General features: G+C 41.6%; 1 protein-coding gene and 1 pseudogene across 1 annotated transcript in view; one reads left to right on the top strand and one right to left on the bottom strand.

Moving 5' to 3' along the window:
• Positions 1-2,124: 2,124 nt before the first annotated feature.
• Positions 2,125-2,219, bottom strand: LOC129656665 (uncharacterized; annotated as a pseudogene).
• Positions 2,220-2,902: 683 nt separating this feature from the next.
• The window catches only part of SLAMF1 (signaling lymphocytic activation molecule family member 1), a 40,197-nt gene continuing 30,653 nt past the window's right edge, over positions 2,903-12,446 (top strand). The window contains exon 1 of the mRNA XM_055583849.1: positions 2,903-3,091. Within this exon, the coding sequence (XP_055439824.1) occupies positions 3,016-3,091 (76 nt within the window). The 5' untranslated portion in view covers positions 2,903-3,015. The remainder of the gene's footprint in view (positions 3,092-12,446) is intronic.

Genomic DNA, 12,446 nt, shown 5'->3' on the forward strand with positions numbered 1-12,446 from the left:
TCCTCCCTCCCGTGATTTGTGTATCATTGCTATCATTCATTTCACTTATATATAAGCATATATATACAAGGCATATGCATAAGCATATGTAATTTGGTATGTTGTTTATATGTTGTTGCTATTATTATTTTGAACAATGTGTTATCTGTTAGATCAATTAAGAATAAAAGAAATAAAAGCTTCTATTTTTACCTTCACTTATTCCTTCTCTGATGCTCTCCCTCAGTAGATTTGAGTTTCTGATCTTTATTATTTTCCTTCTCGCTAAAGAAATTCTTGTAACATTCCTTACAAGTCAGAACTATGGCAACAAATTCCCTCCATCTTTGTTTGTCTGAAAATATCTTTATTTCTCCTTCACTTTTGAAGAATAATTTCAAAGGATACAGAAAATTATAAGTTGGTGGTTATAATTTTATAATTATAATTATATTTATATGATTATAAGTTTTTTCTTCAACACTTTTAAGTATTTTATTCCATTCTCAATTGTTGCTTGCAGTTAATTCTTTTTAAGTTAAAGAAATGTGAAGACATATAGAAGACATATATTGTAACACTAGTGACTTTATGCTGAATAAAAGTTTTTAAATACTAGAAAATATTTCCTCAATTTTTTATGCATTTCACAATTAAAACTACAGTCATGACACACTTTTAAGTTTAATCTTTTTCTCACTTTCTTACATCTAGACAAGTAACAAAAAAATAAATCAAGGGACTTCCCTCATGGTCCAGTGGTTATTAATGCACCGTGCGATTCAGGAGATGTGGGCTGGATCTCTGGTCAGAATGCTAAGATCCCACATGCCACAGAGCAACTAATCCCGAGCAACGCAACTACTGTGAGTCCATACACCACAAGAAAGATCCCACATGACGCAACTAAGACCTCAGGCAGACAAATAAATAAATATTTTAAAAACCTAAAGAATCAAAACTCTGATATATATCATTTTCCTCTTTTCATGGTATATATACTTTCACCCTGGCTGATTTCAAGCTACCAGCATGATGTCATTGAATGCAAAGCTGGGGAAAGCCGTGTAGCAGCAACCATGATCAGATATTTTGTTCCCATGACAGAGATACAATAGACGTAATGTTCTCAAGAGCACAAAGAATAGTAAAATGTAAAATAATTAAGAAGTAATGGGTTTTGAGTTTTCAATTCCCTCAGTTTTGGATGCAATTTATTTAACTGTAAATTTATATAATTCCATTTTTAGTAATATAATGTTTATCAATGACCAGCTCACAAGCTTTCTGAAACTTTACCAACTGGCTCTCATGAGTTGATATGTGCTGACTCCAGCACAGCACCGGGTGGTGTTGTGGGCAGGATGGTGGGGTGTCAGGTGTTTATGTATGTGGAAAGGGGAATGATGAGAATAAAGAGCACTATCACTATGTCACCAGCTCTTATTACCCTTATCCTCTTAGGGAGGCCCATTGGAAAGTGACTTTGACCTGTTCTATGGACTTTAAAAATACCTGTTACAGGGGCTTCCCTGGTGGTCCAGTGGTTAAGAATCCACCTCGTGGTGCAGGGGACATGAGCATGGGAAGATCTCACATGCCATGGGGCAACTAAGCCCATGCACCACAATGACTGAGCCCAAACACCTAGAGTGCTAGAGCCACAACTACTGAAGCTGGTGCTGTGCGACAAGAGAAGCCATCACTGAGAAGCCTGAACACACGGTTCAGAAGCCCCCGCTCGCCGCAGCTAGAGAAAGCCCAAGCCCAGCAATGAAGACCCAGGACGGCCAAAAAAAAACAAAACAAAACAAAAAAAAAAACCTGTTACAATTGTATTTCAAAGTTTCCTTGTGAGCCAATAATAGTGTGTTTCATATTTATTGCTTAACTTATGGAAAAGCACAAGATCTTCCACCAGTTTTAGTCCCTTCTCCTCAACAAAAAGATTAGTTGCAAGTTCTAAAATAAGGCAGCCCCTCCAAACACAGCATAGGGCTCACTAAATTCTACCACAATGTACCCAGCAGGGAAACTGGGTTTCTGCCAGCTGACCCACCCTGCCCACTTCTATCTATCTGTGATTTTGGCACCAGGACCTGACTGCATGGAGAGATGTTCTCTGAAATTATGGAACAAATCAGAAGTAAAATGTCCATCAGCTATTAAAAGTCAATCATTCGTGTGCAGGGGTCATGCTAATCTTCTCTGTATCGTTCCAATTTTATTTACAGGGGAACAATGGAGAAACAGACATACAGAATAGACTTATGGACTTGAGGAGAGGGGAGGACAGGGTGAGATGTATGGAAAGAGTAACATGGAAACTTACATTACCATATGTAAAATAGACAGCCAGTGGGAATTTGTTGTATGGCTCAGGAAACTCAAACAGGGGCTCTGTATCAACCTAGAGGGGTGGGATGGGGAGGAAGACAGGAGGGAGTTTCAAAAGGGAGTGGATATTTGTATACCTATGGCTGATTCATTTTGAGGTTTGACAGAAAACAGCAAAATTCTGTAAAGCAATTATCTTTCAATAAAAAATAAATTAATTTTTTAAAAAGTCAATCACCCAAGTACAATCTGGACTAACCCATCCAAATTTGGGGTAGCCTGACACAACTACATCTTTTCTTTGCACTATAATAAGAGTTACCAGTCAGAACCACCCAGAGAGGCTTGACATCCCTTTCCCGGAGACAGCTAAGAAAGGGAGAGAGGGGAGGACATTTCTGCCAAGGCTGGGGGTTTGACCGAGGTGATTACACAGATCCCTTCCCGGCTCTTGCAGTGTAACCACCTGACTCTGACTTCTTGGGAAGAGCAGAGTGACTTAAGGCTTGAAAGAGATGACCAATCCTCGGGGCACAGGCAGAAAAAGCCCCAGTGAGACAGGAAGCCTGCTGGTTTCTGATGCATAAACTAGACAGTAGAGGCAGCACTTGGCTGGCGTGGAGCTCTCTCTGCTCTGGCTGGTGTCTGAGAGCAGCTACCGGGCTCTCGCCAGACTCCCTTCCTTATCCTCACTGGCTGATGGATCCCAAAGGGCTGCTCTCCTCGAATGTCCTGCTGCTTTTCTCTCTGATTGTTGAGCTGAGCTGCAGAACAGGTAAGTGTTCATCTGTTTGAGGGCTTGGGTCCTAGGATTACCTACCAGGAATCAGCTATAGCCTCCTAGACAGAGAGAGAACTCAGCGGCCAGGGGTTGTTATTTGGCTGCGGGTAGGGGGCAGGGGGGTAGGGGGAGGGCTGTGATCTGCTGCCTCTTCCTCAGAGACTGAGTTCCTCCTACCTCTGTTGAAGAGGAAGGAAGATTGTGAGTTACTGGACTCCTGGGTCCGAGGCTTAGCCCCGCCAGTCCTAGCTTCCAAGGAAACCAGGAGTTCCAGTCAAAGACACCGGTCACATTCTAGACTGGCCTCTCTGGGTGAGAGGCTGCAGTCAAAGTCCTGGCTGAGTGGTTGGTTTTGTGTGAGTATCCTTCTGGCAAAGGCCCAGGCTAAGGGAATGAGCTGGAGAGAGAGGGAGCTCTGGGAGAAAGTTACTCCTACCCTATCCTGGATGGGGATCTTCACACACACACACGAGCAGACAAATCAAAAACATGGTCCACCTACAAGAAAGGGCTGTAGCGGGAAGAGAGGGTAAAACTGAAAACCCCAGGCAATGGTTGGGAACAGATAGTGGCCACAGCGTGGTTGTGCTGGTGGCTACTTTCCTGGAAGTAGCATTCCAAGGCAGCAAGAGGGGAAGAGCCAGGATTTTTGGAGCCCAAGGCTGGTTACAGTTTGTGAGAAATGCAAATCAAGAATGCTCAGAGTCAGAGTAGCTTCAGTGTAGAGCCAGAGTGTTTGGAACTGGACTCTGCTCCTATCTTTCTGGTTTGCTGGCATTCTCTGTTTAGTAGTTTTGCGAACTACTCTGTTTAGAGCTTTGAGAAAAGGTGTTTGAAAAAGACAAAGCCAAGCAAGGAGCAAACTGGGCTCACTAGGGAGTGGATGAGCATCTTCTTTCTGCTTAGATGCCTTCAGACTTGGTTTAGACTGTGGGAGGCAGCCTAAAGTGGAAGCGCCATTAGGGAAAGAGGGAAAATCCCGAGGCTCTGGATGCTTTGTTCTTGGGGCTTTCAAGACCGCAAATCCATTATGGACTTTTCCAGGAGAAGCCCAGAGATGTGCTGAGGTTATCTGAGGGGCTGCACTTGAGATTGATCTTTTGACAGATTCCCAGATGAATAGCTCTTCCTTGGCCCTGCATTTCCTCAGAATCAGGCAGACTGATGGCTCTCACTGCCCAAGGTCTCAGAGAGCAGTAACTGAACTCAGGGTTCAGAAAGCCATATGGAACTACTTTAAGCCATAACGAGGAGATGGCTCAGATGGTAAAGAACCTGCTTAGAGTGCAGGAGACCCAGCTTCGATCCCTGGGTCAGGAAGATCTCCTGGAGAAGAAAATGGCGACACACTCGAGTATTCTCGCCTGGAGAATTCCATGGACAGTGGAGCCTGGTGGACTACAGTCCACGGGTTGGCAAAGAGTTAGACATGACTGAGCGACTAACACTTCACTTCACTTCAGGAAGAGTCAAACCTTCCTGGGGGCACCCCGTTCACGACTCCACCATTTTTGGAATACTTTCTGGTGACTATCAGGAGTGACGGGTTTGAACAGTGAACTGAACTTTCCTATCCCTGTGCTGATTGCCTTCTGGTCAGCCTGGCCCTGGCATCTCAGGTTCCGCTGCTGCTGCAGGCAAAGCTTCGGAGGTCACTGGTTAGTGAGAAACAGCCCAGCCCTTTAAAGGCGTGTCTATCCAATCAGCAGTGTTCATATTTCTTACGATTGTCTTCTCTGAAATATGTACAAAAATTTTATACTGTTTTTATTTTTAAACATGCACCCTCTGGTGAAACCCCAATAAAACCCAGACGGAAATGCTTTGCAAATGGGACAGGTCAACCATGACAGATTTACCCAACCAAGAAGCCCACTTCTTGTAACATTAGTACCCACTCCCCTTCCCATTTCTACTCAGCTCACCTTCCAATTCCCAGTCAAAACTGTAAAAATCAAAAAAAGTCCACACGTCCCTTCCCCCAATGAACTGAATTCTCCATTTCCCTCAGTGATACATTTTTTAATAGGCTTCTCTTTTTCAGAGCAGTTTTGGGTTCACAGCAAAATAATTGAAAAGTACAGAGATTTCCCATGGCCCTCACGTACACATAGCCTCTCCCATCATCAATATCTCCCACCAGAGTGGTGCATCTGTTACAACTGATGAATCTACCCCAGTAGGATTTTTTATTCTTTCATTCAGGTCCTCCCCACTTCCTCCACACATATAGGAAGAGAAGTGAGGGGCAAGTTGTGGGGGGGTGGGGGTGGTTCTAGACTTTGCCCAATCTTGTGTATTCACTGAACCATTCTACCCCAATATTTAGATCTAGGCACTTTTATTTCTCAAAAGTTTTAATACTATGACATAACTCCACTGACTTCACTATCTCCGGTGTTAGACTGCAAATCAGAACTTCAGGGCTATTTGGTTTTATCCATAGATTGACTTTGGACAATCCCATTTGGCAACTATCTATTAGGACACATGGTATGCCTGGCACTAGGTGACGTGTGGGGTAAAATGCACCACCACAGCCTCTGCCCAGAACTTGGCACAGAATGTGGCACACGAGAGCCCTTCTACAAATGTTTGTTGAATGATTAATAGTAGTATGTACAGAACTTTCTTGCTATATATCAAACACTGTTGTAAGTGCTTTATGTGTATTATTCATTTAATTATACCAACTCTGTGAGTTGGTATTGCTACATTATGATTTTATAAAAGAGGAAAAAGAGGCACCACTGATGCTGCTGCTAAGTCGCTTCAGTCGTGTTTGACTCTGTGCGACCACATAGACGGCAGCCCACCAGGCTCCCCCGTCCCTGGGATTTTCTAGGCAAGTGTACTGGAGTGGGTTGCCATTTCCTTCTCTAATGCATGAAAGTGAAAAATCAAAGTGAAGTCGCTCAGTCGTGTCTGACTCTTAGCAACCCCATAGACTACAGCCTACCAAGCTCCTCCGTCCATGGGATTTTCCAGGCAAGTGTACTGGAGTGGGGTGCCATTGCCTTCTCCAAAGAGGCCCAGAGTAGTTAGTAATTTCTCCTTAATCACACAGCTTGACTCCAGAGGCCTCAAGGAATGAAACTGGATAAGCTTATGTTTAGGGAGGAGAATCCTAAAATTTGTATCCCGGTCCCATGGTAAAAATTAGATTGTGCTACCTATAATTGAAGCATATGAGTTGATGTTAATTGAATTGGAATTAAATATAGGAATTCACAAAAGGTGAGAGAAGTTGGATAAATCAGAGAGGGAAGTAGAAGGCATATGGAAGTATTTGATCTGGGATTTGAAAAGTAGATAGAAACATCTTTCGTCATGTAGTTTTTTTTTTTTTTTTAATTTTTGTTAACTAGTTTGTTTCTGGAGGAGTATCCTACGTAGGTCTATAAAACTTCAACAGTATAAAAGGGTATTGAAGAGAGATTTGTCTCACTGCTACAGTGGTGAACAAAACAGACACAGACCCTACTCTTAGAAGCTTGTAATTGCATAAGGATAAAAAGCATTGAAGGAGAGTTAAAAGTGTGATGGGCGATGTGAAAGGAGTGACCCAAAGTGCACTGGAAGTGCATGGCAGAGGAGCCGCATCACAGCCAAGGGTCAGATGTAGAGGCCTGAAGGACAGGAGGAGTTAGCCAGGCAAATAAAGAGCAGTGACCGACTTTCAGGCTGGGGAACGGTAAGCGCAAATATTCTAAGATAGAAAGACCCAGCAGCATCAAGGAATGGGACTAGAAGGACACCTGGTAGGACTTCAATTTAAAAAGGAGACTTAGACACACTATCTTTGCTTTGTGAACCCGGATTTCCCATAAGAACTATGAGGGCTCTGAGTCCTCCCTGAAAGAAATGCTGTAGCAAGACGCCCAGTGTCAGGGCTGCCCCCCACCAAGAAAGGTTATCACTAGGTAGAGTCCCATCTTATGAAAGGGTTGGCTAAATGCTACTAATTTCAGGAAAATATCCATGAGCTCATGTGAATCACTCTACTTTCTAAGTAGAATTGCCCTGGAAGGAAAGTGAGTTGGTGTTAACAGCTACAAATGTTTCCTCCAGACTCTTTTAGTAAACAGGGTCTGACTGAATCACAAACCCACTGGAAAACACTCATCAGGCAGTAGGATGTTTCAGGAGCTGGTACTCTACTTGAAGGGTTTTATGAACCACTTTAAAGTCCCCACTTGTTTTTCCACTCTTGCTCAGGTGTCAGTGAGGTCACACACCCTCTACAGACCTGGCCACTCACACACTCAGTTGTTACATCATCATTCTTTATGTGGGCTGTGGCGTGTGAGGGTCTGTTCTGAATGGGATTTTGATTCCACTCCCCATGACCAAGTCTGCTTAAACCGCTCATCCTGTCATTCTCATCTGCCCTCTCTTTTCTTCCCTCTTAACCTCTTCTTTTCTATAAAAAAATTAAAAAAAAATTTTTTTTCTTTTTTTGGCTACTTCTTGCCCCATCCTCCGTCTCCTCTTCTCCTGACTCCTTTCCATTTCTAAATTCCAAAAGCAACCATGGTGTAAAGAGTCTGTTGGATTAGGTGGGTGGAAAGCACACACACAACACAAGGGAGGGTGGAGGCTTATGGTCTATAAATGGGTATCATTTTGCATTTTCTTCTTCTCCATATCAAAATTGATCTAAAAAAATCAACAGTGTGATGGTAATTCTCAACCTTGATTTGAAGCCCAGATTCCTTTGAGAAGTGACATTCATGGCTATGCTCCCAGAAAAAAATGTACATATGCTTACCTATATGATTTCTATATTCAATTTAGGGGGCCTGCATACCATGTGATATTTCTACTTGCATGGATGGTTCTAGTTTTCTGTCATCCCTTTATTGGTAGAAGTTTAGGTTCAAGATTCTTGGGTATTATATGTACCACATTATCTGGACAGCCAGGCATCCATAAGTGTGACTAGAAGGAATTTCAACATGTTCTTTTACATATCTTTGTAAAAATAAAATACCAGCACCAAGAATAGCATTCCTTGTCTAATAAATTAAGCAACTGTTTAATTAGGCACTCTGTTTCAAGAGTTGATTTAATAGCGATATGCAAAAGAACAAATGCTAATTGTCTTTTCACCATTCCTTAATAGTTATGTGCCATGAATTCCCTAGCAGTCCAGTGGTTACAACTCAGTGCTTTCACTGCTGGGGGCCGGGGTTTAATTCCTGGTTGGGGAACTAAGATCCCACAAGTCACATAGCATAGCAAAAAAAACAAGAGCCAACCATTCAAATCCGAATTTTTCTTTATCCCAACCTTAAAATCTCTAGTCTGATATCAGCAGGGCCCTTCGCAGGATATCAAAACATTTTGCTATCAAGAACATCTGAATCTGTTTGCCCAAATTTCCAACAACCCATCTTAACCACAAGTTAATTGTGCCTTCTCTAGGTGTCTGCATTATTTAAGCAGACAGTTTTATTGTATTCTTTTGACGTTCTTATCAACTAGAACAATCTGTGCTCTCTCTGAGTCATGGGCTCCTTCTCTTATGAACATTAGCTTGTGATTAATTTCAGTTATGAAGTTCAGCCACATATGGGTCAAAGCTAAATAAGAAGGATTTTAATCAGGTAACATGGCTTTTAGCATTCATAAATTGAACAGATATTTATTTATTTATTTATTATTATTTTTTTTACTTGTATTTGTGTTTATTTTTTTTAATTTTATTTTATTTTTAAACTTTACATAACTGTATTAGTTTTGCCAAATATCAAAATGAATCCACCACAGGTATACATGTGTTCCCCATCCTGAACCCTCCTCCCTCCTCCCTCCCCATACCATCCCTCTGGGTCGTCCCAGTGCACCAGCCCCTAGCATCCAGTATCGTGCATTGAACCTGGACTGGCGACTCATTTCATACATGATATTTTACATGTTTCAATGCCATTCTCCCAAATCTTCCCACCCTCTCCCTCTCCCACAGAGTCCAAAAGACTGTTCTATACATCAGTGTCTCTTTTGCTGTCTCGTACACAGGGTTATTGTTACCATCTTTCTAAATTCCATATATATGCATTAGTATACTGTATTGGTGTTTTTCTTTCTGGCTTACTTCACTCTGTATAATAGGCTCCAGTTTCATCCACCTCATTAGAACTGATTCAAATGTATTCTTTTTAATGGCTGAATAATACTCCATTGTGTATATGTACCACAGCTTTCTTATCCATTCATCTGCTGATGGACATCTAGGTTGCTTCCATGTCCTGGCTATTATAAACAGTGCTGTGATGAACATTGGGGTACACGTGTCTCTTTCCCTTCTGGTTTCCTCAGTGTGTATGCCCAGCAGTGGGATTGCTGGATCATAAGGCAGGTCTATTTCCAGTTTTTTAAGGAATCTCCACACTGTTCTCCATAGTGGCTGTACTAGTTTGCATTCCCACCAACAGTGGAAGAGGGTTCCCTTTTCTCCACACCCTCTCCAGCATTTATTACTTGTAGACTTTTGGATCGCAGCCATTCTGACTGGTGTGAAATGGTACCTCATAGTGGTTTTGATTTGCATTTCTCTGATAATGAGTGATGTTGAGCATCTTTTCATGTGTTTGTTAGCCATCTGGATGTCTTCTTTGGAGACATGTCTATTTAGTTCTTTGGCCCATTTTTTGGTTGGGTCATTTATTTTTCTGGAGTTGAGCTGTAGGAGTTGCTTGTATATTCTCGAGATTAGTTGTTTGTCAGTTGCTTCATTTGCTATTATCTTCTCCCATTCTGAAGGCTGTCTTTTAAAACCTTTTACATGCCAACCACTGCTGTAGGTCCTAAGGAAAAAACAATGAACAACATGAACTTCTTCCTCTTGAGAAGTTGGCATTCTAGTACGGGGGGAGACAAAAATAAAAATGACCAAATATACAGTATAACATCAGACAGTGATAAGTGCAGCAAGAAAGGATAGGATATAGATAGGATCATCAGAGCAGGTCTTTCAGAAAAGATGATTTTTTTGAGCAGAAATCTAAAAGAAAATGAGAGTATGAGCTCTTTAGATACATAAGGGAAGAGATTTCCAGAAAGAGAAAGAACAATAAATGCAAAAGCTATGAGATAAGAATGCTCTGGATGAGTTAGGGACCAGCTGGAGCTGGTGTGGCCATAGTGTAGTGAGTGAAGAGTGGACAAGAGATGGAGTCAGAGAGGTCCACGGGACTGGGTTATTCAGAATCTGTGAAGCCATAACAAGGACTATGGATTTTGTTTCTCTTTGAAGAGAGACAAAATCTGACATAGTTTTAAAAGGCTTCTCTATCCATTGTATAGATGCAGGAAGATTTGTTGGAAGACAAAAGAACAGCCAGGCCTGTGATGATGGTGGTAGAAATGAAGAGGGTTGGAAGTTCTCAGATGCCGGATATATTGTGAAGGCAGAGCCAATGGGATTTGCTGATAGATTGAATATGGAATATTAAAGGAAGAAAGGAGTCATGGGTGATTCCAGTGTTTTGGCCTGGGAATTGTAATGTTGTTTGCAGAAGAGGCTACAGGATCATGAGTCCATTTGCTAAGTCTAAGATGCCCTTTAGACCTCCAAACACTAATACCAATTGGTGTAGGCAGTTTGGAGTACAGTGAAAGATTTGGATGGGAGATACACCTGTGGAAGCATTCCAGAAATCTGTCAAACTATGCAACTATTAATAGATAAGTGTGGCTGGGAAAGAGAAGAAGTCTGAGTACTGATCCCTGGAATGCTCCAATTTTAGAGGTCTTTAAGAGCAGAAGGTTTTGGTCAAGGAGACTGAGAAAGGGCAGCCAATGAAATAGGAAGAAAACCAAAAGAGTGTATTGTTCTCTGGGCAAAATGAAGACAGTGTTTAAACGGGGGGATGTGAACTTTCTCAGCACTCTTGAGAAAGCAAGATGAAGATGGAGAATTGACTTAGTATCATGGGGTATACAGTGACCTTGACAAGAGTGGTTCCAGTGAAGGGTAAAGAACGAAGCTTATCTGGAGTGAGTACAAGGAAAAAATGTCAGGAGATGGGAACAGAGGGATAAATACACATTAAAGAACTTTAGGATAAAGGAAAACAGAGAAATGGGAAATTGGCTGGGGTTGGACCTGGGATCAGGGTTTTTAAGATAAAGGAAATTACATGTTGGTATGTTGGGTGTTAATAGAAATAACCCACAGTGTACCATAACAATAACAAAATTGATGATGCAAGGGGTGGCAGAGGTCTCAGGAGCAAAGCCTTGAGGTGGGTGAGTGTTCCAGGAAGGAAGAGGCCAGCCTTACCCAAGAGCAGAGACCATCCATCCAAGTATGTGGGTTGACTTGGTAGTAGGAACAAATGGAAGCTCTCTTTCGTTTCTTTTCCTTTTTCAGTGAAATGAGAGGCAGGTTCATCAACTGAGGTTGTGGGTTTGAGGAGAGAGGAGGTGTTAAAAAGTCAGCAGTAGGATCACTTACAGTGGTTTGAAAGATTTGGGTGTGTTTTTTTTTTTTTTTTTTGGCTTGACACTTTTGAAAAAGAGAAATAAAATAATTTCTCTCCCTCAACATTATTATATATCTCAACGGCTTTTTGGAGAGATAAGATTCCACAGGCTCGCCTCCTCCTTGACTCCACATCCCTTAGACTTTTCTCTTTCCTTCTCATTTGAAATGATGCTTCTGTAATCTTGGTCTCTTGGCCTCACAAGCTCAGAATTAGTTTCAGTTACCCTCTTTCCTTCACACTATTTATGAATAAGTCCCCTATGTATGAACGGGTTAAATCCCCTATGTGTGAGTTACATTCCAAGAGGGAGCTCATAAGTCCAATTTGCTCATAAATCCTCTTTGTTGTACCTAGTTAGCCTAGGTACTCAACTAATACAATTGGCTATATAGTACTGGACTGTACTAGGTTGATGATATTTTTCACACAAATAAAACTTTAAAAACAAACACATAAAAAGCATTTTGAGAAGATCATGTATACACTGCTATATTTAAAATGGATAACCAAAAAGTACCTATTGTATAGCACATGGAACTCTGCTTGATGTTATGTGCCAGTCTGGGTGGGAGGGGGGTTTGAGGGAGAATGGATACGTGTATATGGGTGGCTGAGTCCCTTCACTGTTCAATGCTATGACAACATTGTTAACTGGCTATACCCCAATACAAACATTTTGGGTGCTAAAAATTAAAAAAAAAAATTAAAAGAAAACATTTTTAATCTTACAGTATAGTACCTTGAAAAGTACAAGAGCACAATACAGTGAACAGTTGGCATATAAGGGCACATTCACATCTTTGAAAGTTTGCAACTTGAATGTTCGTATGTAGGGGACTTACTGTATCCAGTGGTGA

The sequence above is a fragment of the Bubalus kerabau genome, chromosome 6 (genome assembly GCF_029407905.1).
Source record: "Bubalus kerabau isolate K-KA32 ecotype Philippines breed swamp buffalo chromosome 6, PCC_UOA_SB_1v2, whole genome shotgun sequence".
In the NCBI taxonomy this organism is placed as follows: domain Eukaryota; kingdom Metazoa; phylum Chordata; class Mammalia; order Artiodactyla; family Bovidae; genus Bubalus; species Bubalus kerabau.